This window comes from Trachypithecus francoisi, unplaced genomic scaffold (genome assembly GCF_009764315.1).
Source record: "Trachypithecus francoisi isolate TF-2019V2 unplaced genomic scaffold, Tfra_2.0 Lachesis_group10, whole genome shotgun sequence".
NCBI lineage: Eukaryota > Metazoa > Chordata > Mammalia > Primates > Cercopithecidae > Trachypithecus > Trachypithecus francoisi.
The window spans coordinates 10,912,276-10,938,111 of record NW_022681455.1 but is presented as its reverse complement, the minus strand read 5'-3'; the positions used below and the strand labels follow the sequence as shown (position 1 = coordinate 10,938,111).

Sequence of the window (25,836 nt, the reverse complement as noted above, 5' to 3'; positions counted from 1 at the left end):
CTTCCAGCTAATTAGAGAATTTTTCCTATAGGAATATATATCCAATTTCATATTAAACTGCTGGAATTGGTATGATTTAAAATAAACTTCTGTAAGCTTTCCTCCCCCACCCCAGAATATACAGTATTTCCTCCATAAAGCAAAAGCCATCTTATTTTTCCCATGAGTTTTGCTGAGACTCGTCACTCTTAGAAAAAAAATAAATAAATAAGAAAAACCCCGCATGCATAGTTAGAAATCATCAGTTGAACATGACATCGGTCACATGAGTTTCTGATGAACTTGCAGAAGTCAGGCCTTCAAAACTCTGTACACTTTGGGCCAAGAACCTGAGACATTCCAGCTGAAGATAAATAAACCAGTTTTCAACCTTGGCTGTACATTAGGAAAACCTGGGGAGTCAGGAAACATCCCCCAGACCCAGTAATCAGAATCACTGGTGATACACCCCCACCTGAGTTTTCTATTTTAGGTTTAAGAATGTTTGTGAGAGCTCTCCAGGTGACTGTCATGTCCAGCAAGGTTTGAAAGCCATTACTATGTTCCAAGTAAGGTTTCTTTTGTCTCAAATCAGACAAATACTTGCACTAGATTGAATCATCCACCTGCTGAAGAAAGCTTTCCTCCAATAGCACAAGAGAAGAAATGTCTCTCTACGCAGCAGAACTCACTGGTAAGGCTATATTTTCTCCCTCCCTATGTTCATACTTAGAATTCTATGCTTTTCAAATACATTTTTGCCACCATTCCATCCCTCCAAAGCCTATCGCACTCCCAGCACCCTCCCAAATATACTGGTTGAGTAGATACAGAAGTGGCAGAAAGGCTGCACTCTCTGATCAGTACCCGGAAACAGGAAGTTCTCACTGAATCCATTTATGCACCCTGGTCACACATTGCCTAACAGACATGCCAGCTCTCCCCACAGTTGTATCACTACCAGAAGCCAGACACAATAGCCATGACTTCTTAGGAATATGGTATCAGACAAGTTGCTTAATCTTCCTGGATTTTACGGTGCAGGACTGAAGATGTTCCTTTCTGTAGGGCTTTTTTTTTTTTTTTTTTGAGACAGGGTCTCACTCTGTCACCCAGACTGGAGTGCAGTAGCACCATCTTGGCTCACCACAACCTCCAGCTTAAGCAATTCCCCTGCCTCAGCTTCCTAAGTAGCTGGGATTACAGGCATGAGCCACCACTGCCCAGCTAATTTCTGTATTTTCAATAGAGACAGGGTGTCACCATGTTGGCAAGGCTGGTCTCGAACCCCTGACCTCAGGTGATCCGCCTGCCTCAACGTCCCAAAGTGTTGGGATTACAGGCGGGAGTCACCGTGCCATGAATTCTTATTCTATGGAGTAGAAGAACTTCCAAGCACACTTTGTGTTGAGTTTGCAAACACAATTGTCTTTAGAAGTATAGAGTTGGCCGGGCGTGGTGGCTCACACCTATAATCCCAGCACTTTGGGAGGCCGAGGCAGGCGAATCATCTGAGGTCAGGAGTTCGAGATGTGGAATATGATGAGGTTTCTCTTCAAATAATCTGATCAATCTTTTATTATTTAATTCATAGCACCCACCCCCCTTCTTTTCTCCTTCTTTCTCCTTTTTGCCTTTGTTAGATGCCCAGGCACACCACAGGACCAGGCGTTATCAGTACCAACTCACATTCCTTTCCTTATTTGAAAAGAGGACTAACTTTCTAGCTCATTACAGACACCCCTTCCCCTTCCTCTCCACTTTCTTTTACATGCCCACCCTATCTAAAAAAAAAAAAAAAAAAAAAAAAAAAAATCAAATGTTTAGCCAACCGGGATTAGTTTAGATTGTACGACCCGACCCCGGCCAATGGGGAAAACGTACACGGGCAGGACTTGCGTCAGCAATAAAGGCTCTCATGCCCCTGTGTTCAGGTGTGCTCTCATGGCAACTGGCCAAGGAGGCACCCCTCTGCGCAGAAGTCAAATGGCTTTGCTAAGAATCCTTTGTTCGAGTGTTCAATTTCCTTAGGATTTTGAGCGTTATTCCCAACAGAGACAAGTCTGACCAACGTGGTGAAACTCCATCTCTACTAAAAATACAAAAAAATTAGCCGGGTGTGGTGGCACACACCTGTAATCTCAGCTACTTGGGAGGCTGAGGCAGAAGAATTGCTTGAACCTGGGAGACGGAGGTTGCAGTGAGTCAATATCGCCCCTGCACTCCAGCCTGGATGACAGAGCAAGACTCCATCTCAAAAAAAAAAAAGAAAAGAAAAGAAAGAAACAAGTATAGAGTCTAAGCTGGGCGTGGGAGCTCATGCCGGTAATCCTAGCACTTTGGGAGGCCAAGGTGGGTAGATCACTTGAGGTCAAGAGTTCGAGACCAGCCTGGCCAACATGGTAAAACCCTGTCTCTACTAAAAATACAAAAATTAGCTGGGCATGGTGGTGTGTGCCTGTAATCCCAGCTACTCAGGAGGCTGAGACAGGAGAATCACTTTAGCCCAGGAGGCAGAGGTTGAAGTGAGCTGAGATCGTACCACTACACTCCAGCCTGGGTGACAAAATTAAAAAAAAGAAAAAGAAAAAGAAAACAGAAAGAAAGAAAAAAAAAAGAGGTATAGAGTCTAGTATCCCATTCTCTTTGCTAATGTTGATCTATTCTTGCCAAAACCTATATGAAATAACGTATCTAAATTATGGTTATGAAATTTCCACCACCAACTAGGATGCCAATGGAATATAGAAATTCCTACCTGATTTCAGAACTCTAGTGGGGATTTGATCTGACACTTTTTTAAACCTTGGGAGGGAATTCTTAAACCTAAATAGAGAAGTTAGGCTGGGGCATATTCCTATTCATATCCCAAAAGGTCAGCTTAGGGTTCCAAGGTACACTTAGAACATCTCTGCTTCATTTCCTTTGAGATTTTTATCTCCTTTCCCCTGCTTCCTGTTATCTGCATAAGTTAGTGTATGAGCAGGTCAAGTGGGGTTACATGCAAAATGAAATATATAGGGTCTGCATAAGCAGTCTTTAATTCCCCCTGCAAACACTTTTAAAGTCCCTGAGAGGAGTTTGGGAAAGCCTGGAGTTTGCTTTCTCTCCTGAAGGGGTAGCTTCAGAATCAGATGCATTTTAGAGTAACAAAGGGCAAAGACAGATCTTGGCCCAATCTGGCCTTAATAAACTTCAGGTACTAGAGCTCAAGGGGTAAATCAAAGACATTATTAGCAGTCAGATCATCCTTCTACCTTACTTCTTCCCTACATCTCCTCACCAATAAACAAACTTGTCTCTGGGTTGCAAAAACCTCACCATGAAAAGAGAGGAGCTACAGCAAGAGATGTTGCAGATTCTGCTTTGCTTCCAGATGCCATTATAAAGGCACTCACTGTGTTATCTCCTGGTTAATCTTTTTAAAAGAATAAAATTTGATAATTTGGGTAACTTTGAATAAGCAAAAATGTTTTTGCTATTTGTTTTTTCAGATTCATCCAAGGTTTAGAAAACAGGAAAAGTGACGTGTTACAAGAGCAAAGAAAAGTTTTTGATGATCATTTTTCTAGGTCTAATTTTGTTAATAAAGTCTATTAAAAACTAGCCGGGCGAGGTGGTGGGCGCCTGTAGTCCCATCCGGAGGCTGAGGCAGGAGAATGGCGTAAACCCGAGAGGAGGAGCTTGCAGTGAGCTGAGATCTGGCCACTGCACTCTAGCCTGGGTGACAGAGGCAGACTCCGTCTCAAAAAAAAAAAAAAAAAAATAGTTCTAGAGCCTACTCCTACTCATTTTCCCCCTAATTCACTAAAATATTTAAAATAATAATCACTGCATAGGCTCATCAAGAGGAGTGGTTGTGTCTGACTCGATCCGGTGCACTCCCAAAGTGCCTTGCATAGCAGGTACATCAGGAAATGCATGTTGAATTTAATTTTTGATTAGATATAAGCAATTAGAATGGATATCAATTTCTTTTCAAATTGGATTTCAAAGGAACAGAAAATACCAAACTTAACTAGACAACTAAATCCATATAAGTTCTTTAAGTTACCCAAAGCCATATAAAATTAAAATAGGACACTTATCTTTGGGATCAGTCCCTGCTGAATTAGCAAAGGTTCATCTTCTTTCGGGCCATCTATGAAGAATCGCTGAATACATTTCAGCAACAGTGACACAGACTGAAATTCATTTTTATCTAGTTCCTAGGTATAAACCACACTAAATTAAAACACTTATAAATAATTATACGTTCATATTTTGGTCACAAAGCAAACCAACTTGCCTTATTTATTAATCTGTTAAGACGGTGTAATAGAAGATGATTGTATTTTTGAGGAGAGTGGCTCTCTTTCTGTTGAAAGTATTCTTTTATTTTCTGAAATCCTTTATCATGGAATGCATCCATAATAAGTGATTGAAGCTGGAAAGATGACAGTTTGCAAATTACTTTTTCCCTAAGAACATTTATTTTATAGTAATATTTCTAACTGATATCATTATCAATAAGAATTCAGTATGAAATAATATAGGGTAAACATAGAATGGAGATCTCTATCTTGAATAGTAAACAATCACTTCACAAATGATTGATGTTTCTGTTGGCTTAAGACAAGAGTTCCCAAAATGTGGTTCCTAGACCACCAGCAGCGTTGGCATCACCTGGGGAATTCTTAGCACTCAGACACAGGGCAGAGCCCTTCATGATTCTCATGCATGCTGAAGTCTGGGAACCACTGACCCAAGGAAAACAACATTTGAGTTTCAGGTATCATGGGATGAAGATCCTCTGCAATCTTGGGAATTCTAAAACACTAAAAATTCAAGCCTATGATCACTCACTAAGTGACATAAATGATCACAATAGAAGGAAGAAAAATAATACTAATAATTATAGATAAGTATGCAAATTGACCATAATGAATGAAATTCATCTTTTCCGCCTGCACATTAGCTAAGACATGCTTCTCAGTACAGATACTTGAAGGGCTGGGTGCAGTGGCATACACCTGTAATCCCAGCACTTTGGGAGGCCAAGGCAGGCGGATCACCTGAGGTCAGGAGTTCGAGACCAGCCTGACCAACATGGAGCAACTCCGTCTCTACTAAAAATACAAAATTAGCCAGATGTGGCAGCGCATGCCTGTAATCCCAGCTACTTGGGAGGCTGAGGCAGGAGAATGCTTGAACCTGGGATGGAGGTTGCAGTGAGTCGAGATCGCGCCATTGCACTCCAGCCTGTGCAACAAGAGGGAAACTCCATCTCAAAAAAAAAAAAGTGCATATACTTGAATAACAGACGTTTCCTTAAACATTTAAACTATAAAAGATTTTTGATCTTTTAAAAAACCTACAGGTTAAACTATACAATACTATTTTAAAAAGGAAGCAATTTACTATCTACAGCCCAAAATTCCACTTATTCTTAGTACTGAATTAAAAGGGAAAACAGCATTTAAAATTATTCCATTTAAATGGAATGTTTTTTCAGTCAACACATAGTGAGTTTTTTTGTGCCAAGTGTGTTAAGTGTTCTGCAGATGTTATTATTTAATCCTCGCCTCGGTCCTGAAAGGTTAGGTTCTTTATCTCAGGATAGAAGTAGCAAGGATAAGAAAGGTTAAAACTTATGTGAGATCACTCAGCTGAAATTTACTCCCTTTTACCTGCTTAAAACTCTGCCATTGCCAGGCGCGGGGCTCACGCCTATAATCTCAGCACTTTAGGAGGCCAAGGTAAGAGGATCGCTTAAGCCCAGAAGTTTGACATCAGCCTGGGCAATATATTGAGACTCAATCTCTACAAAAAATGAAAAACTAGTCAGGTGTGGAGGTTCATGCCTGTAGTCACAGCTACTCAGAAGGCGAGGCAGGAGGATCACTTGAGCCCAGGAGGTCAAGGCTGCAGTGAGCCATGACTGTACCACTGCACTCCACCCGGGGTGACAGAGTGAGGTCCTGTTAAAACAAAACAAAACTTTGCCATGGCTTCCTCTACATTCAGAACAAATCCAAGTCCTTTGCTTTAGTCCACAGAACGTGGCATGATCTGATCTCTGACAGTCTGACACTACCCTGCTAGTGAGTCCTAGGATAAGTCAAGCTCTTGCCTTGGGGCCTTTGAACTGGCTGTTCGAGGTCTGAGCTACTTCACACCACCACTTTCCACATGGCTGGCTCCACTCAGACCACAGCTGAAGCATAAGTTTTTCAGGTAGATCTTCCAGGACCACCTTAAGTAGACCAGGTGTCTCCTCAACACTCCCAATTATTCCCCATCTCAATACCCTGTTGTTTTTCTTCCTGCTTTCTTTGGCTCTCTGCCAGTCTATAAGCTCCATAAAGGCAGAAGTTGTATCTAATTTGTTCAGTACTATCTATCTACGTCTAGAATAGCACAGGATACAAGATGGTTTAGACTAGGATATTGGTAGGATAGCTAACGGTAAATTGACTAGATGTAGTAATAAATAGGATGTGAGAGATTAGGGAAGGAGAAAAATAAAGATTTCTCTGCTTGTGATTTGAGCAACTGGAGGAACAATCTTGCTAATGACCCAGGGAACACAGAACTAGAAAGAATACATACACTCATACACACAGACACACACACACACACACACACACACACACACACACATTATAAAAGAAACTTGATCTTTACCCAGAAAGCATCATCCTGGGCCTTCCCAGTCCTATCTTCCTTAATAGGCTGCAAAGGATCTTTGTTTTTCTGTGTGGAATAAAAATATGTTTTTAAAACAATTTTTATTTCAAAGAAATGCATTTCAAGTTTTAAACATAAAGCAAAAATAAATAAATAAATAAAGGTTTGTATTGTTTTCCCGAACAGAAATTTTTGTTTGCTCATATTATCGGTCTAAGTAAAATAGTACTTAGAAAAAAAAAAACTTTATCCAACTTTCTTTAGCATGGTCTATGACAAATACAATACAAACTATCAGAAGAAGCAAAGCAAACATCATTTGAATAAATAATCATATAAAACAAACTCTATAATGATGATTATAAAGTAGAAGTAAAAGGCTTTGAACTAATAAACCATTTTCAGAATGAGAGCTTGTAAAATAAAGTTAAATAAAACTGTCTTGGAGGCATCATAGTACCTGACTTCAAAATATACTACAAAGTTATAGGAACAAAACAGCATGGTACTGGCATAAAAACAGACACATACATAGACCAATGGAACAGAATAGACAAACCCAAAATAAATCTACCTCTTTATAGCCAACTGATTTTTGACAAAGGTGTCAAGAACATTCATGGGGAAAAGATAGTCTCTTCAATAACTGGTGCTGGGAAAACTGGATATTTATATGTGGAAGAATGAAACCAGATCCCATGTCTCACCATATACAAAAATCAACTCAAAATAAACTAAAAACTTACACTTAAAATCCCAAACTATGAAACTACCAGAAGAAAATATAGGGGAAACACTTTAGGACATTGGTCTGGGCAAAGATTTTATGGAGAAGACCTCAAAATCACAGGCAATGAAAGCAAAAATAGACAAATGAAATTATACAGACCAAAAAGCTTCTTACAGAAAGGGAAATAATAGAGTGAAGAGACAACCAGCAGAATGGGAGAATGTATTTGCAAACTATGCATCCAACAAGCCATTAATATCCAGAATATACAGGGAACTCAAACACCTCAACAGCAAAATAACCAATCCAATTAAAAATGGGTAAATAAGCTAAATAGACATCTCTCCAGAGAAGACATACAAATGACCAACAGGTATATGAAAAAATACTCAACATCACTAATCATTGGAAAATGCAAATCAAAACCAAAATGAGATATTATTTTACCCCAGTTAGAATGGCCATTATCAAGACAAAAAACAACAAATGCTGGCAAGGATATGGAAAAAGAGGAACTCTTGTACACTGTTGGTAGGAATATAAATTAGTATAGACAATATGGAAAAGGGCATGGAGGTTCCTCAAAAAACTAAAGCCAGAACTATCACAAATCCAGCAATCCCACTCCTGGAGATATATCCAAAAGAAAAGAAATCAGTATGTCAAAGGCATATCTGCACTCCCATGTTTATTGCAGCACTATTCATAATAGCCAAGATATGGAATCAACCTAAGTGTCCATCAGCAGATGAATGGATAAAGAAAATGTGATATATTCACGCAGTGGAATACTTTTCAGCCAGAAAAAAAGAACAAAATCCTGTCATTCATGGTAACATGCATGAGCCTGGAGGACATTATGCTAAGTGAAATAAGCAGGGCACAGACAGACACACTGCATGTTCTTGATCACATGTAGAGGCTAAAAAACTGATCTCGGCCAGGTGTGGTGGCTCATGCCTGTAATCCCAGCACTTTGGGTGGTCGAGGTAGGTGGAGCACCTGAGATCAGGAGTTTGAGACCAGCCTGACCAATATGACGAAACCCCGCCTATACTAAAAATACAAAATTATCCGGGCGTGGTGGCACATGCCTGTAATCCCAGCTACTGGGGAGGCTGAGGCAAGAGAATCGTTTGAACCCGGGAGGCAGAGGTTGCAATGAGCTGAGGTCGCACCATTGCGCTCCAGTTGAGGAAGCAAGAGCAGAACTCCATCTCAAAAGAAAAAAAAGAAAAAAAAAAAAAAAGCTGATCTCATAGAAGTAGAGAATAGAATAGTGGTCACTAGAAAAGGGGAAGGGTGAGATAGGCAGAGATTAGTTAATGGACACAAAATTACAGCTACCTGGAAGAAGGAGTAAGTTCTAGAGTACGATAGCACTGTAGGGTGGCTATAATGAACAACTTACTGTATATTTTCAAATAGCTAGACAAGTAGACTTTGAACATTCCCAACACAAAGAAATAAATGTTTGAGGTGATGGATATGCATAATCACTCTGATGTGATCATTACACATTGTATACACATATGAAAATATCACACTACACCTATTAACATGTACAATTATTATGTGTCAATTAATATATGTGTCAATTAAAAATAAATGATAAAGGCAAAGAAAAAGAACCATTGTGTTAGTAGATAACTGAGTAGAGGCAAAAGTGAGATAGAAGGAACAGCTAAAGATACAATTAAAATTGGGTGTTAGGCCAGGCGCAGTGACTCATGCCTGTAATCCCAGCACTTTGGGAGGCCGAGGCAGGTGGATCACGAGGTCAGGAGTTCGAGACCAGCCTGTCCAATATGGTGAAACCCCGTCTCTACTAAACACACAAAAAATTAGCTGGGTGTGGTGGCGGGCCCCTGTAGTCCCAGCTACTCAGGAGGCTGAGGCAGGAGAACCAACCACTTGAACCCGGGAGGTGGAGGTTGCAGTGAGCCGAGATCGAGCCACCGTGCTCCAGCCTGGGTGACAAAGTGAGACTCCATATCAGAAAAAAAAAAGGGGGGGGTGTTAATTCATAACACAAACTGACATCAAATAAACACTATGCTATGGATCTATAAAGAATTTCTGGCCGGGCGCGGTGGCTCAAGCCTGTAATCCCAGCACTTTGGGAGGCCGAGACGGGCGGATCGCGAGGTCAGGAGATCGAGACCAGCCTGGCTAACACGGTGAAACCCCGTCTCTACTAAAAATACAAAAACTAGCCGGGCGAGATGGCGGGCGCCTGTAGTCCCAGCTACTCGGGAGGCTGAGGCAGGAGAATGGCGTAAACCCGGGAGGCGGAGTTTGCAGTGAGCTGAGATCTGGCCACTGCACTCCGGTCCGGGCGACAGAGCGAGACTCCGCCTCAAAAAAAAAAAAAAAAAAAAAAAAAAAAAAAAAAAAAGAATTTCTAAGTTTTGTCAACAAATTCTGAATTAGTGGGAAATACTTCCCATCCCAAAGAAAATATTCCCAGGAGTCTTTATGTTACACTCCTTTACCTCTTTTCTCTATAGACACTGCCCTATCTCTCCTTCAGTTCAACTCATATGCAGAGATGCTCTGTGTATTTTTATTTCTACCTCCTTTCAACCGTCTCTGGCCTTGGTGGTCAGTACTCTGCAAATTTCAAAGAAATGCTTACTGTTTCTGAAATTTCTGGAGCCACTCTAGTGCACAGAAAGGTATCCCCCTTCTGTGAAGATCATATGGCAACTTTTGTGGGTAGGAACTTGACAGGAACATCAGAAAGTGGGATGGTTTAGGCAGAAAAGGTCATTAGATTCTCTGAGCTTCAGTCTCCTCATTTAAAAAACATGATGATAGCCGGGCGCGGTGGCTCACACCTGTAATCCCAGCACTTTGGGAGGCCGAGGTGGGCAGATCATGAGGTTAAGAGATCGAGACCATCCTGGCCAACATGGTGAAACCCCGTCTCTACTAAAAATACAAAAATTAGCCGGGCGTGATGGCAGGCGCCCGTGGTCTCAGCTACTCGGGAGGCTGAGGTAGGAGAATCGCTGGAACCCCGGAGGCGGAGGTTGCAGTGAGCCGAGATCACGCCACTGCACTCCAGCCTGAGTGACAGAATGACATTCCGTCTCAAAAAAAAAAAAAAAAAAAAAGATGAGAACACCTATACGGAAGGATTGGAGTGAGGACTGACAGAATGTTTGTAATGTTCTTAGCATAGCGCCTGGCACACAAAAATGGTTCAGTGAATGGCAGCTTTCAATGTAAGAGGGATGGTGAGGAGGTTATGCTTAAGTGCTCTGAATTTAAGCGTAACTTGATGTTATAAAGGTTTGTGTCCCAAATCTGTTTCCCCATGGCTGGGAAAATGGCGCCAGATGACAGATGGACGTTATGGAGAACAAGAGTGAGTTCCTGAATCTAGGCAAGCAGTTATCCCTGGCTATCAGAATCACCTGGGGTCCTCACTAACAAACTAACAAACTACCGGCCCACCGTAGACCAATTAAATCAGAATTTCTACCACCAGGAACCCAGGCAGAAGAATGTTAGAAACACGCCCCAAGTGGTTTTTGTTTGTTGTTTTTGGCGTCCCTGGGTGGGCTCACACTCCACGTGTTTTTATTTCTTATTTTTTATTGATAAGTAATAATTGTAGCTTTATCTTAGGGGCTGCTCTTTGTCACTCGGTTAAATGAAGTCCCAACACTTCGGGCTGCTGAACGCTACTGCACTTTCTACCCAGCAAGGTGGAAAGAGGGCTGGAAAACCGGCTAGGAAACTACGCAAAGCAACTAGAAAAGAACTATCTCATTGCTTTCCGAATACGAATTATCCGGTTCCCCTTTCCCTGAGCGCTATTTAGCGAGGGATCCGAGGTTTCTATTCTGCCTAGTCTCACCGCAAGCTGCCAATACACTCCGAGCAAATCCAAGGAGGTGGCGGGGGACTGTGCTCAGCGCCCGATCTCTGAGAGAACACCTCAGGGCGGCAAAGCCTGAGCCCTAGGGACCCTGAGCCCTCGCGCGCTCTGCGCCCTCGGACTGTGGACAAAAGGTCCGGGCCTTCCGGGTGTCACTCACCGCTTGCATATCGAGGCTTCGGTCCTGAAGCTGCGCGCCGCTCAGCTTTGCTGCGCTAGGTCAGCCCTCTGCGGTTTCCCTGCCCAAGACACCCGCCCGCTGGGGGCGCTGCTGCGAGAGCCCTGGTGGCGGACCGCTTTTTGAGTCGAGTCTTCTTCCGCAACTGTAATTGATGAATCCGCCCCTGCAGTTGACTAGAGCTCCGTGTTTGAGACTCAAGAAAAGCATGCAGGCCGGGCGCGGTGGCTCAAGCCTGTAATCCCAGCACTTTGGGAGGCCGAGAGGGACGGATCACGAGGTCAGGAGATCGAGACCATCCTGGCTAACACGGTGAAACTCCGTCTCTACTGAAAAAAAAAAAAAAAAAGAAAAGCATGCAAGGAACTAGCGCACACCCTTTAAGAGAAAGCCAGCACTCAAAGGATGTGAACTATGTCGTTTAAACGTCCTTTAATTGGGAAATTCCAGAGAGATAGTCGTTCGCTTTGCGGTAGCTGTTCCAAGTTTTCGCCCCGCTTTAAAAACCCAGAGGAGCGGCCGGGCGCGGTGGCTCACGCCTTAATTCCAGCACTTTGGGTGGCGGAGGCGGGTGGATCACTTGAGGTCAGGAGTTCCAGACCAGTCTGGTCAACATGGTGAAACCTTGTCTCTACTAAAAATACAAAAAATTAGCCGGGCGCGGTAGCATGTGCCTGTAATCCTAGCTGCTGGGGAGGCTGAGGTAGGAGAATCACTTGAACCCGGAAGGCGGAGGTTGCAGTGAGCCGAGATCACGCCACTGCACTCCAACCTCTGAGACAGAATAAGACCCTGTCTAAATAAATAAATAAACAAACAAACAAACAAACAAACCAGAGGAGCAGTTTTTGGTCCATTGATGTATGTAGACAGAAGCCGAACCCTTTGCAATGGTAACCAGACTTGTACCCGATATTATTAATACATTCCTGATTTCACACACATAAAAAGTGTGTTTGCTTGTTTTTTAAGTACCGTGGTGCGGAGGAAGGGTTTTTTTTTTTTTTTTATCAAAGCAAATAGTTATTTTTTGTTGCTGTTTTTTGTTTTGGTTTTGGTTTTTTGCCTATTTCCTTTAACCTGACAAGTATGCGTACCAATGACTGGGCTGATTTGGGTAGGTGGCCAGTTGTATGAACACGGTGGCAAAACTAAATTGGATTGGAGTTTTCCACAAAAACAAAAAAAAGACCCCTCCAGTCCAAACATTCTTTGTGTAAAAATCAACTTGTATTATAACTAGACCTGTGAGTATTTCATGTCATAATATATACAGAAGATATTTGTCTACACCAAAGCAAAACATAACATAACCAGAACCCCTGTTAGCCCAGGACTTGCACACACTTCTAGTCTGTTCAAAACAATGTTTGTATCAAAGCCTGTCGTATCCATTTTCTGGCAAGTATAATGTAAATATTCTTACATTAGTTTACCTATTTTAATCTAAACCAAGGAAATTCAAACGCAGGTTTTCTTCCTTTTCAATTAATGGAGTTTTGTAATATTAAACTAGTAATCAAGACAGGAACAGCTGTGAGTATAAGCTATTGTGAGTCAATACAAATATAATACCAGGGCAAGAAAGAAAGAAAGAATAATAAGAATCAATAAACAAAATGCTACAGTTTAAATGAATTTTATTTAATAGAATATTTAAAAAATTAGAGTTTTCATAATATTAGATAGCAAACTTCATCATCTGTTACTTTCAGGCTTTTGGGGAAAAACATATCCTTCCAAAGTCTGTGGTGCAATGCATTCAAATCTTTAAGAGAAATTAAAAATAACAAAATAGGCAAAATACCTTTTACCTGTTTATTTTTTTTTTAGTTTGATTAGCTTCTTTTACTAACATGTTTTGCCCAAATATAATTTGTGGGAACTTGAAATGCATATTTTAATTCTTCTCAAAGTAAATATGGTAGAGGCTCTATGACATTTCTTTGGATACCAGAATCCCTTTAGAAATTAATTGATGTGCTTTTAACATAAAAAAGTTTTAGTTATTTACATTTTGACGGATCAGGTCTCTCTAGGAACATTCCAAAAGCACACAGACAGGAACTATTCTAGCACTGCAATAAGACCAAAAATTTATTTCTATGCATTCTCAGAGGTAACTTTCAATCACCATTTTAAAGTTATTTTTAGAACATTTGAAAGGATAAGTTACCTTAAACTACAACATTTAATGAAATAATATATTTTAAAATGGATGATCAATAAATGTTCATTCAATTTTGGAAGACAAAGCAACACGAAAAGCAACTGAATCAACAGGAGTTTCGGGGACCTTTGGCAGTCAGTTAATAAGATGAAAATCTGTAAATGAAACTAGTGGGTGAAGAGTAGACACATCTCTTCGTTCCCAACTAGACCTTGGTGGCGACCATTTGAGAGTGATTTTAATCAGAAACCCTGACTACTGACAGGACCTTTCAGGAGGGGAGAACTTCGGGAGAAAGGAGGCTGGGAATGAACACATCACTTTCTTCTGCTAGGACCCTTCAGCTTTGCTTGGGAGGAGGACCCAAGCTTGAAGATAAGGGAGGAAAAAATCGCGAGGAACTGCTCAAAGTTGTCCTTTCTCTCCAACAGAGTTCACTGGTCCGCTGCCATTGGCCAGCTTCTGTAACAGACCGGGATACTTTTTCATTTTTCTTTCCTTTTCTTTTCTCTTTTTTTTCTTTTTTCTTTTATTTTTCCTTCCTTCCTTCTTCCTTCCTTCCTTCCTTCCTCCTTCCTTCCTTCCTTCCCTCCCTCCCTCCCTCCCCCCCGCCTCCCTCCCTCCCCCCCCCCCCCCCCCCCCCCGCCTCCCTCTCTCCCTCCCCCCTCTCTCTCTCTTTCTTTCACTTTTCTTTTTTTTGAGACAGGACTTCGTTCTGTCGCCCAGGCGGGAGTGCATCGGCGCTATCTCAGGTCACTGCAACCTCTGCCTCCTGGATTCAAGCGATCCTCCCGCCTCAGCCTCCCTAGTATGTGGGACTACAGGCACATGCCACCATGCCCGGCATTATTATTATTATTATTATTATTTATTATTATTATTATTTTGGAAGAGACAGGGTTTCTCCATGTTGCCCAGGCTGGTCTTGCACTGCTGGGCTTAAGCTATACTCCCGTCTCGGCCTCCCAAAGTGCTGGGATTACAGGCATGAGCCACAGCGCCCAGCCGCGGGATCGACTTTTCTAAGCAAGCTTCACTGTGCCTTTGGCTGGGGAAGTAAAAGGACAGGGAGTGTGGATCACCCTTAGCTTCCTGAGGTTGTTTCACTCTTCCTTTATCCACCTTTTGCCAACCGAAGGTACTAATCCTGCAAGAGGCGTAGGCATGGGCGCCCTCCCGGCCGAGTCCAGCCCAGCACCCGTCCGTGTGCCGAGCGCGGGCTTTGCGGTGCCGAGGTCTAGGGCGCGTCACTCCCCAGGTCTGGAGGGTCATGGGTTCGGTTCATCCTCCTCTATCAAGGGAATCCGCCGTGGGAGGTTGGCTCCTCTTCTCTGGCTAGGGCTGGGAATGGAAGCGTGCAGCTGCAAAACAAGGGCTCCGGGAATAAATTCCAGAAGCTCTTTTCCCTGGCCGTCCAGAATCCGGCCCTGGCGTAGTCAGAGTGACTTTAGTCACGTCAATCGATTTTTTTTTTTTAACTGAGGGTCTCCAAGTGCCATAGTAGCCCTGGGCGAGACGGCTGCTCAGATGAGGAAGGTTGGGTCCCAGCCCCTGAAAACCCACATTGTCCTGCGCACCCCCGCGCCACCGCGATTCTCTAATCCCCCAAAGCCTCCCAAGACTGTAATGGAGTAAATACAATTTCATCGTGATATTTCCACGACTATATCAGTAAAGTTTTTTTGTTTTTTTTTTTAAGAGTTTTAAAAGAGTTGTGAGCTCGGCGCGGTGCCTGTAATCCCAGCACTCTGACAGGCCAAGGCGGGCGGATCACGAGGTCAATAGATCGAGACCATACTGGCCAACTTGGTGAAAACCCGTCTCTGCTAAATATACAAAATTAGCTGGTCTCGGTGGCGCGCGCCTGTAGTCCCAGCTACTCGGGAGGTTGAGGCAGGAGAATCGTTTGAACCTGGGAGGCGGAGGTTGCAGTGAGCTGAGATTGCACCACTGCACTCCAGACTGGGCGACAGAGTGAGACTCCGTCTCAAAAAGCGTTGTGTTCAGGTGGGTGGCAACTGAGAGCTCGCCGAACCACAACCCCTTATTTAACAGATAAGGAAGCTGAGACCCAGAGGGAGCCAAAGCAGTGGAGAAAGCTAGGAGTTCTTCGGGACTTTTCCCCTCTCCCCTTTCCCTCCTTCCCCAGGCTCCCACCTACCCCGGGCTCATTTCCCCCCACCTCCTCCGGGTTCACTTTGTAGGACTCCGTTCCTGCAGGGCCAGGTCCCTCCGAAGTTCCCGGGAGCGTGAAGGCTCCTGGGCTAGCGAGCATACGCGGAGGCGTGGCGCCCGTTCACACATCCCAAACAGCCGAGCGAAGACTCCGAGACACGCACAATAGTTAGGGGAAGAGCCGGCAGTGGAGGCCCAAAATGGGCTGACACGTAACTAGGAGGCGTGGGCATGGTTATTCAGGGTAGGGAGGGCGCGGACGGCAGAGGGGCCCACGCACGGTTCCCATGCTTTACTGGAATTGAGTGTTGCCTCTCAGGGGACTTTGCTGGAAAGCCTGTGCTTCCAAAGCCTCCCTCTAAGCCCCTTTCCGAAATCAGGGAAGCTGGATGCGTTTGGAAAAAAAAAAAAAAAGGCCGGGTGCGGTTGCTCATGCCTGTAATCCCAGCACTTTGGGAGACCCAGGCGGGCGGATCACCCGAGGTCAGGAGTTCAAGACCAGCTTGGTAAGGGTTTCGCATGGCGAAAACCTGTCTCTACTAAAAATACAAAAATTAGCCAGGCGTGGTGGCACGGACCTGTAATCTACTGGGGAGGTTGAGACAGGAGAATCGCTTGAACCTGGGAGGCGGAGGTTGCAGTGAGGCGAGATGGCGCCACTGCACTCCAGCCTGGGCAACGGAGTGAGACAAAAAAGAAGAAAAGGAAAGAAAAGAAAAGAATAAGGTTTTAAACTTAAAGGATACATTCCAACTTACCCTCTCCACCCCCACCCCCTGGCTGCAGTTTCCCTTTACTTCCAGGGCTGAGTTTAACCTCCCCCTCCGTTCCTGGGTCTGTGGTGGAGGGGGTGACCGGCCCCTGGAGCGTGGGCGCTAGCCAGGTAGGCTAAACAGGGCGGAGCCCCCCGGAGATGCATCTTTATAAAGGAGGGGTCAGCTGCCAGACGTCGATGCTACCGTTCGGGTGGAGACCGTTCAGCACCGTGGCCGAGGACAGGGCCCCGCCCGGGTCGATAACCATTGTCCCCAACTTCCAGATTTCTAAACAACCTCTCTCTCTCTCTCTCTCTCTCTCTCTCTCTGCCCCTCCCCTTCACACACATACCCCACTTTCTTCTTTAAAGAGGAGAAAAAAAAATCACCTGGCGCACCTCTCCTTTTGTCTTCTATTTTTCAGAACCTTGGGCGGAAAGCGCGAGCGAGTTGGGCAGATGCCGGCAGCCGCGGTGCAGGATACGGTCGGCGTGTGCTCCTACGGGATGCAGCTCAGCTGGGACATCAACGATCCGCAGATGCCTCAGGTAAGTGAACCGGGTGTGTGCGGGCACGCGGGGCGCTGTCCATCCGAAGGAGGGAGGGAGAATGGCATTCGAGTTCTTGAAGAGTCTGCGGATGGTCCATACACACACACACACACACACCACACACACACACACACACACACAATTTCTGGGTTTCTGAGACCCCCTCAAATGTAGAAAGAGAACTGGACTCCACAAAAGGCTGAATTGGGTTTAGAAATGTATCTTCTCGGCGGGGCGCGGTGGCTCACGCCTGTAATCCCAGCACTTTGGGAGGTCGAGGCGGTCGGATCACCTGAGATCAGGAGTTCAAGACCAGCCTGACCAACATGGAGAAACCCCGTCTCTACTAAAAATGCAAAATTATCTGGGCGTGGTGGAGCATGCCTATAGTCCCAGCTACTCGGGAGGCTGAGGCGGGAGAATCGCTTGAACCCGGGAGACGGAGGTTGCTGTGAGCCAATATCGCCCCATTGCACTCCAGCCTAGGCAACAAGAGCAAAACTCCGTCTCAAAAAAAAAAAGAAAGAAAGAAAGAAAGAAAGAAAAGAAAGAAAGAAGAAGAAATGTGTCTTCTCCCAGCAATTTCCTTGTGCTTGCCTGAAATTACACGGAAAGCAGCAGGAAATGTTGATTAGGCTCCACATTCCCAGTCTTGGGGAGAGCGAGACGCCTGTCCTTTCACTTCCCGTTAACCAAGGTAGAAATCAGGTGCCTCTCCTTATTCATTTACTTTAAATCCATGAGAAAGCTAACGAGAAAATCTAAACAGGTGTAAATACCACTGCTTCTCATACAGCAAAACTATGAAGTACAACTGTAAAGTGAATCTAATGCCCTAAATTTAAAACAAATAGCCCGACTTCAGCAATTTGTTCAGACCTTCCTGACTGCCCAGAGGAAGGAGGCACCATAGTCATACCAACAAGGCCATCTGTCCCCAAAACTTACTTCTTCTTTAATGACAAGCAAATCATCGTTCTTTTAGAGTGAATTGGTTGTATTTTGCTTTATTTCAATAAAGCAAAAATGGTTTGGAGCCAAGTCCAAAGAATGAACTGGGATGGATGAAGTGGTGAATGAAGTGGTTTGAAGCCAGTTTCAGAGAATGACCAATTATGCTTGGTCATACTGGTTTGGGCCAAAACTGAGTGACTCTAAAGTCCAGGCAGTGGGGGATGGAGGGTGTAGAATGAGAGTTGCTTCCCAACCATCTACAAATGTGGGCTTCCAGCAATATTGTGGCACAGGAAAAAAAGAGATGTGTCATTTTTTCAGCAACTAAAATGTGCCTGATAGGTGTTCAGATGAATAGTAATTCATTGCAACATTGTGTCGCCTCTCAAAGAGGTCAGCACTTTTTTGGATCCATACATTTGTAGATTAGGTGTGTTTTACTCCTTTGTTTTTGTTTGTTTGTTTGTTTGTTTGGGGTTTTTTTGTTGTTTGTTTTTTGAGACAGAGTTTAGCTCTTGTTGCCTAGGCTGGGTGCAATCGCGTGATCTCCGCTCACTGCAACCTCCATCCCCCAGGTTCAAGCGATTCTCTTGCCTCAGCTTCCCAAGTAGCTGGGACTACAGGCATGTGCCACCACACCTGGCTAATTTTGTATTTTTAGTAGAGATCGAGTTTCTCCATGTTGGTCAAGCTGGTTTCAAACTCCTGACCTCAGCTGATCCACCTGCCTCAGCCTCTCAAAGTGCTGGGATTACAGGCGTGAGCCACCGTGCCCAGCCCACTCCTTTGTTTTAAAGTCTGCCTACTTTAGAGTCACATGGTACCATTTTCATGAAAGTGGACCACAGTAAGCAAGTGCATCTCATTCTGTTTCTGTCCATGTACATCTTCACAGGAAGCAATCATATCTTGCATTTTAGAAAATCACATCCAAATAATGTAATTATGGTTCGTCTCTCAAGCATTTGGTAGACTTCCTATGTAAATACGAACTTTGTTTTAGGAGACTGGTTGTTAAGCGGAAGTATGTGTGTAATAGCTCCAAAGGGCCAGGCACACTGGGGCATAGTGAAGTGAAGAAGCTTAGCATTGCCCTGCTCTGGCTAACCGAGTGAGCGAATTAAACTACCTGTATGACCTTGAGAGAGTCCTTGAATTTGCCTTAGTCTCAGGCTACTTACCAACTTGTCAGCAAGTGGTAGAGTGAGATAACCATCTCAAACTCTCCTCCAGGTCTATGATCAGGTTCAGGTGGAGTGTACACACACAACATGCCAACCCTTTAGAACAAATGAAACCCAATCCTTGACATCCTCTATTCTGATTTTTAAAATACAGTCTCTGCGGCTTCACTGCCGGGGTCACTACCTCAGTAGCTCGTGTGAGGCATGAGGGCCTAGTCTACATCCTTAAGGGAGAACTAAAGAAAGGCTATTTTCTGGAAAATTGTCAATTCATTACTAAGATCCTTAAGTTAAAATATTCACTTTTAAAACAAAGATATTGGCATTTAGTGTAAGCTTAGAGTTGATAGTACATCATTATATATTTCACTTGTGTCTTACCTTACATTGATGTACTAATTTATGTCAATTGTAATATTTCAAGAAAAGATAAATAATACCTAATGGTAGTAATAATGATTTCAACAATATCTTTGTAATTTTGGAAACAAAATCACTCATTTACCTTATTACTGTTAGAATGTGCAGTATTCGTGATGTATACAAGTCTGAATTTTCCAACTGTGAATACTTTGGCTTTGCAAATGTTTGATCTAATTTTCCTGAGTGGCAGGAGTGGGGAGGAGATGCAAATGGCTTACTACTATGATACACTGTTCTGAGCTTTTATCACACCAGCAAGGCTACTGGGTCTGGCTGCTACCCATCTTCTGTTTATATTCCAGCTATGCCACTGTGAAAGGTTATCTATTGAACCTTCATTTCCTTATTTAGTAAACAAGAGTGAAGATGTCCATCTTGCAAAGATGTTGTGAGAATTATATATATTGCATAATATGGCTTTGCAATACAATTCTGCATTGTAGTGTGAAAGCAGCCCTAAACATTACATAAAAGAAAGTGCTCAGTGGCCGGGCATGGTGGCTTATGCCTGTAATCCCAGCACTTTGGGAGGCCAAGGTGGGTGGATCATGAGGTCAGGAGATCAAGACCATCCTGGCCAATATGGTGAAACCCCATCTCTACTAAAAATACAAAAATAGCCAGGCCTGGTGGCATGCGCCTGTAGTCCCAGCTACTCGGGGGGCTGAGGCAGGAGAATCACTTGAACCTGAGAGGCGGAGGTTGCAGTGAGCTGAGATCATGCTACTATACTCCAGCCTGGGTGACAGAGCGAGATTCCATCTCACAAAAAAGAAAAAAGAAAGTGCTCAGTAAAGGGTGATTATGTAATGAAACTTACATGCAAAAGAGACATTTATTGCAGTATAAATAATGCATTAAATTGACAAAGACTACCAAATGTGACTACTAAGGCAATGCTCAGTATTTTAGATATAACTTATTATTTCAGTCATGTGGCTCTTTTGAGGAGAATGACAATCCCATATTGTTCTGGGGAGCAGTCCAGTGCCAGGCAAGCTCACCCACACCCCAAAGCTCATGGCTTAAGTCCTTCATTGCAGTACCCTTTTAAACTTGGAGAGCCAAGTTGAGAGTAGGGAGGGAAGCTGTTCTTTCCTCTCTGACATTACTCTGGGTGCTAATGTGACTGACAGGTTTGGCATAGAGAGCCAAGAGCTTTTGAAGAAAATGCACTGACTTAAAGATATTTACCAGTTAAATTACATTTCAGGGATAGAACATTCCAATCACTTTTTCCCCTGGTACTTTGATACTTAACTTAAAAATGTTTTCAACATTTAAACACACCAGGAAGTGATATAATATAGTGGTAAGAAGTACAGGCTCTGGAATGGGACTGCCAGGGTGTAAATCCTAGAGCCAGATCTTGCTAGCTGTGTGACGTGACCTTGGGCAAGTTGATTAACCTCTCGGACCTCCATGTCCTCGTCGGTAAATTGGAAATAATTGTTTGCCTGTAACTTGAAGTCTAGATGAATTAATACATGTATAGCATTTAACAGATAAGCACTATATAAACATTACTTATTACCTGGTTGTCAGGAAGTCTTATATAGAAAGAGTGGCATTTTGGGATTTGACATTACCGGATTTAAAAGGAACACGTTTTTATCCTAATGTGCTTGGAGAAATTTTAGAGCATAATGTGTGCAGTTTGGACTGGATGAACTGACCACCCTTACTTCTGCACTCTTCTAGGAGCTGGCCCTCTTCGACCAATTCCGAGAGTGGCCTGATGGCTACGTGCGCTTCGTCTACAGCAGTGATGAGAAGAAGGCTCAGCGTCACCTGAGCGGCTGGGCCATGCGCAACACCAACAACCACAATGGCCGCATCCTCAAGAAGTCGTGCCTGGGTGTGGTGGTGTGTGCACAGGCCTGTGCCCTGCCCGACGGTTCCCGCCTGCAGCTGCGGCCAGCCATCTGCGACAAGGCACGGCTGAAACAGCAGAGTGAGGACGCGGGGCCAGGGAGAGGGTGACCTTGGAGTCATGAGCTTTTTGTTGTTGTTGTTTTTGTTTGTTTGTTTGTTTGAGATGGAGTCTCCCTCTGTTGCTCAGGCTGGAGTGCAATGGCATGATCTCAGCTCACTGCAACCACCACCTCCTGGGTTCAAGCAATCCTCCTGCCTGAGCCTCCTAAGTAGCTGGGATTACAGGCCTGCGCCACCATGCCCAGCTAATTTTGCATTTTTGGTAGAGACAGGGTTTCTCCATGTTGGTCAGGCTGGTCTTGAACTCCTGACCTCAGGTGATCTGCCCACCTCGGCCTCCCAAAGTGCTGGGATTACAGGCGTGAGCCACTGTGCCCAAGCATGAGTTATTTGTTCCCAACTAATTTGCCCTTTCTTTCTTCAGAAGGGTCTGGGGTCAGGGTTAATATTTCTCCCTTCCGGGCTTTGCAGAGAAGGCATGCCCTAACTGTCATTCTGCTTTGGAGTTGATTCCTTGTCGAGGGCACAGCGGATACCCCGTAACCAACTTTTGGCGGCTCGATGGCAATGCAATCTTTTTTCAGGTAGGTCAGGTGAGAACACAAGTTGTGATGGATACTTTTCATCAGACCAAAAAAGGCCAAACCACCCTGTCATGTGCCTTGGGAACCCTGGGCCAAACAAAATACAGCCCCAGTGGCCAGAAATAGGTGCTAGAGCTCCCCAGGGACCTAGCGGGAGCCTAGAAATTTGCTCACTACTTTGTGCTCTTTAAGGTCCACAGATGGCAAACCAAGTTATAGTTATAGTTCTTTCAACAGAGTAAAGGGATTGCAGGTGATCTTTTAAGATGTCAATTCTTGAGGCTGTTTTATTTGTTCAAGAATTTTTTTTTCTGTCATTTTGAAAGAAACAAAACTAAACACCTGAGATCTTGGGAAAGGCATAATCAATTTTTGGGTAACATTGTCAGCTTCCTTTCGAGGCACAAATGTATGATTCATTTTCTCCTTATTGCAGGCCAAGGGAGTTCATGATCACCCAAGACCAGAAAGCAAATTGGAGACGGAAGCTAGAAGAAGCGCCATCAAGAGACAAATGGCCTCTTTCTACCAACCCCAGAAAAAGAGAATTCGAGAATCCAAGGTAACAGGGAGCTGACAGTGCACAGCGGTCTCAGCTCATTTTCATCCCAAGATATGCTGATCATTATGCAAAATATGAAGGTCATACATTAATTACAAGGGTTTGATTTCATATGAAAATTATATGTCTGTAACAAAATATCATTAAGTCAACATTTGGATAGGGTTTCTAATCCCTTCTTCTCCTTAAAAGAAAAAGCAACAATCTCTACAAGCAATGATACAGTCCTTATATGTCAGTGTGCTGACATCCTAATATAAGGGCGATTATGCAACAGTAATAAAGACAGAAATATGTGCCTACCAACAGGAAGTTATCAGTGCACCCTTGAGAGGCTCCTTTCCATTATTTCATCCGTAAGAATGGATAAAATTTCTCTGTGCAATTTAATTCAGTTTTCCTTTTCAACCAAAGCTTGCCAAGCAGGCAGAGTGTTAGAGTAAGGATAACAGAAACTGACATTTTCCAGCACTTCCTATGTGCTAGGCATTGGTCTAAGAGTTTCACACATTTAATGGTTGCAGAAACCCTATAAAGAGGTTACTATTATTAAGTTCCATTTTTAACATGAAGAATCTGAGGCTCAGAGAGGTTAAGTGGCTTGTACAATTCGTGAGGGACAGAGTCAGGAATTGAACCCAGGCCTGTGTGGCTCCTAAGTCTCCACTATTAGGAACACAGTATGGGTGAGAACAGGACCATCTGCCACTCAGAAGCATCCTACCTGGCTACCATGGACCTTCCTCATTCAGTTGTTGGTATTTATGTCTGAGAGAGCTCGAGCTTAGCAACCCTTGGACCATGTGCTTAAATCACGTACCTGGGCAGTGCCATGTTCACAACACAGAGCCCAGCACATGGATGTCTGTTTTTACTTGCTTGTTGGCTATTGTTACAGGTGAAGGTGTCCACACGATTTACATAGCATGTGTCTGTGTTTGTATCATTTTTCTAGGCGGAAGAAAATCAAGACAGCAGTGGTCATTTCAGCAACATACCTCCCTTGGAAAATCCAGAAGACTTTGACATAGCTACTGAAACCAGCTTCCCTATTCCAGGGCAGCCTTGCCCTTCCTTCCCAAACTCTGTTTCTTACAAAGCTACCTGTGACCTAGCCATCTTTCAAGGAGACAAAATGCCACCCTTTCAGAAATACTCAAGCCCAAGAATCTATTTGCCTAGGCCACCTTGCAGCTATGAATTGGCAAACCCTGGTTATACAAATTCGAGCCCATATCCCACCATTTGTAAGGATTCCACCAGTATCCCTAATGACACAGACTGGGTTCATCTGAACACACTACAATATAATGTCAATTCATACAGCAGCTGTGAGAGAAGCTTTGATTTCACCAACAAACAGCATGGCTGGAAACCAGCTCTTGGAAAACCCAGCCTTGTGGAGAGGACTGACCATGGGCAGTTTCAGGCCATGGCCACTCGCCCTTATTATAACCCAGAGCTTCCCTGCAGGTACCTCGCGACTCCGCCACCAGGTGCCCCTGCCCTACAAACTGTGATTACCACCACCACTAAAGTGTCCTACCAGGCCTACCAGCCTCCTGCTATGAAATACACTGACAGTGTGCGAGAGTTGAAGAGCCTTTCCAGCTGTAACTATGCTCCTGAAGATACTGGGATGTCTGTCTATCCAGAAGCCTGGGGTCCTCCAGTGACAGTCACCAGGGCTACCTCTCCTTCGGGGCCACTTCCTATGAAAAGTGCAGGAGATTGCCGGGCCATCAGACCCACTGTGGCTATTCCCCACGAGCCAGTTTCCTCTAGGACAGATGAAGCAGAGACTTGGGATGTGTGTCTGTCTGGGCTGGGCTGTGCAATCAGTTACTCAGATAGAGTGGGTCCCTTCTTTACCTATAACAATGAGGATTTTTGAAAGACAATCCAGGGGACAACATAATAGCAGTGTGCATGCAGGCAGGAGGCAGGGAAATGTGAAATGGCAATGATCTCTTATTGAGTGGGGAGATTCACCTTATGTGCAAAGAAACACAGATCGTAGTAAAAAGGCTGAGTGGCTGAGAGAATAATCAGTTGGAAATGTTTAGATAATATGGGAAATTTCACACAGCATTTTGAAACTGGCTACAAAACATAGAAGTAACTCAGGAAAGTGTGAGTCTCTCAAACGAACAAATAACCAAACTGGAGGAGGTTAAATACTGACCTAAATTCACTTAGCTTACTAGTGGGAGTAGAAGTCAAGGATTCTGGTTCTTATTCTAGGGTTTTTCCCATTAGAGCACCTTAGGGAATTTCACATCCCCAGAGGCTGCCAAAATAGCTTCAGGAAGAAATTTTTAGAGTCTTATCTCCTGAGTCATTTCATGACATTTTTGTTTAGCATTTAGAACCTGTTAAACTAGCTTCAGGAAGTAATTTTGATTGTTTATCTCCAACATACATATCTGCAGCTTTTCAAAAAATCTATAGCAATGGTAAATTTCAGTTGTTTTTAAAAGATTCATATTAGCTGAATACCTTTTCATAACATGATAGTTTCCATAACAGAGACAGCCTAACAATGATTTGTATTTAATGGATTATCATTGTACTAAATACATTTTTTTCTGATGAGGTTTCAGAATCAGAATTAAAATGTTTTGCTAAAATATAGCTTTATGGTTCCTCTGTTATTCTTCATAAAGGTAATTGATAATGTTCAATTAAATGTAACAAGGACATTTTAAAGTAATGAAGCCAACTCTTGACTTACTTCAAAACAGAAATAGGAAAAAAATTGTTCATATTACGATCTGGGAAACAGTTGTTATGAAACATTAAAACATATTAAATAGGCCGAGAGAGGTGACTCATGTCTGTAATCCCAACACTTTGGGAGACCAAGGCAGGAGGATTGCTTGAGCCCAGGAGTTTGAGACCAGCCTGGGCAATAGAGAGAGGCCTCATCTCTGGGCAACACAGAGAGACCCTGGGGCATGGCACTATGCCTGTAGTCCTAGCTACTTGGGAAGCTAAGGTGGGAGGATAATTTGAACCCAGGAGGTCAAGACTGCAAGGCTGCAGTCAGCCATCTTTGTGCTACTGCACTCCAGCTTGGGCAACAGAGCAAGACCCTG

The 25,836-nt window shown here is 43.7% G+C and overlaps 2 protein-coding genes across 2 annotated transcripts in view; one reads left to right on the top strand and one right to left on the bottom strand.

The window, feature by feature from the left end:
• The window catches only part of SYCP2L (synaptonemal complex protein 2 like), a 74,614-nt gene extending 63,098 nt beyond the window's left edge, over positions 1-11,516 (bottom strand). The window contains exons 1-4 of the mRNA XM_033219479.1: positions 11,428-11,516; positions 6,646-6,714; positions 4,268-4,405; positions 4,064-4,187 (exon numbers count right to left, since the gene is read on the bottom strand). Of these exons, the coding sequence (XP_033075370.1) occupies positions 4,064-4,187; positions 4,268-4,405; positions 6,646-6,714; positions 11,428-11,436 (340 nt within the window). The 5' untranslated portion in view covers positions 11,437-11,516. The remainder of the gene's footprint in view (positions 1-4,063; positions 4,188-4,267; positions 4,406-6,645; positions 6,715-11,427) is intronic.
• A 5,421-nt stretch (positions 11,517-16,937) lies between these two features.
• GCM2 (glial cells missing transcription factor 2) lies at positions 16,938-24,879 on the top strand. Its single transcript, XM_033219867.1, has 5 exons — positions 16,938-17,093; positions 21,359-21,611; positions 22,064-22,176; positions 22,613-22,738; positions 23,694-24,879. Exons 1-5 carry the CDS (start codon positions 17,004-17,006, stop codon positions 24,630-24,632), a joined length of 1,521 nt encoding a protein of 506 aa, XP_033075758.1. The 5' UTR covers positions 16,938-17,003; the 3' UTR covers positions 24,633-24,879.
• Positions 24,880-25,836: the final 957 nt, after the last annotated feature.

What these genes read in the sequence shown, in the direction of transcription:
- GCM2 (XM_033219867.1), top strand. Translation starts at nt 17,004, where the DNA reads ATGCCGGCAGCCGCGGTGCAGGATACGGTCGGCGTGTGCTCCTACGGG. An exon ending in ACGATCCGCAGATGCCTCAG is followed by an intron (nt 17,094 to 21,358) that starts GTAAGTGAACCG and finishes GCACTCTTCTAG; the next exon opens with GAGCTGGCCCTCTTCGACCA. An exon ending in GGCACGGCTGAAACAGCAGA is followed by an intron (nt 21,612 to 22,063) that starts GTGAGGACGCGG and finishes CGGGCTTTGCAG; the next exon opens with AGAAGGCATGCCCTAACTGT.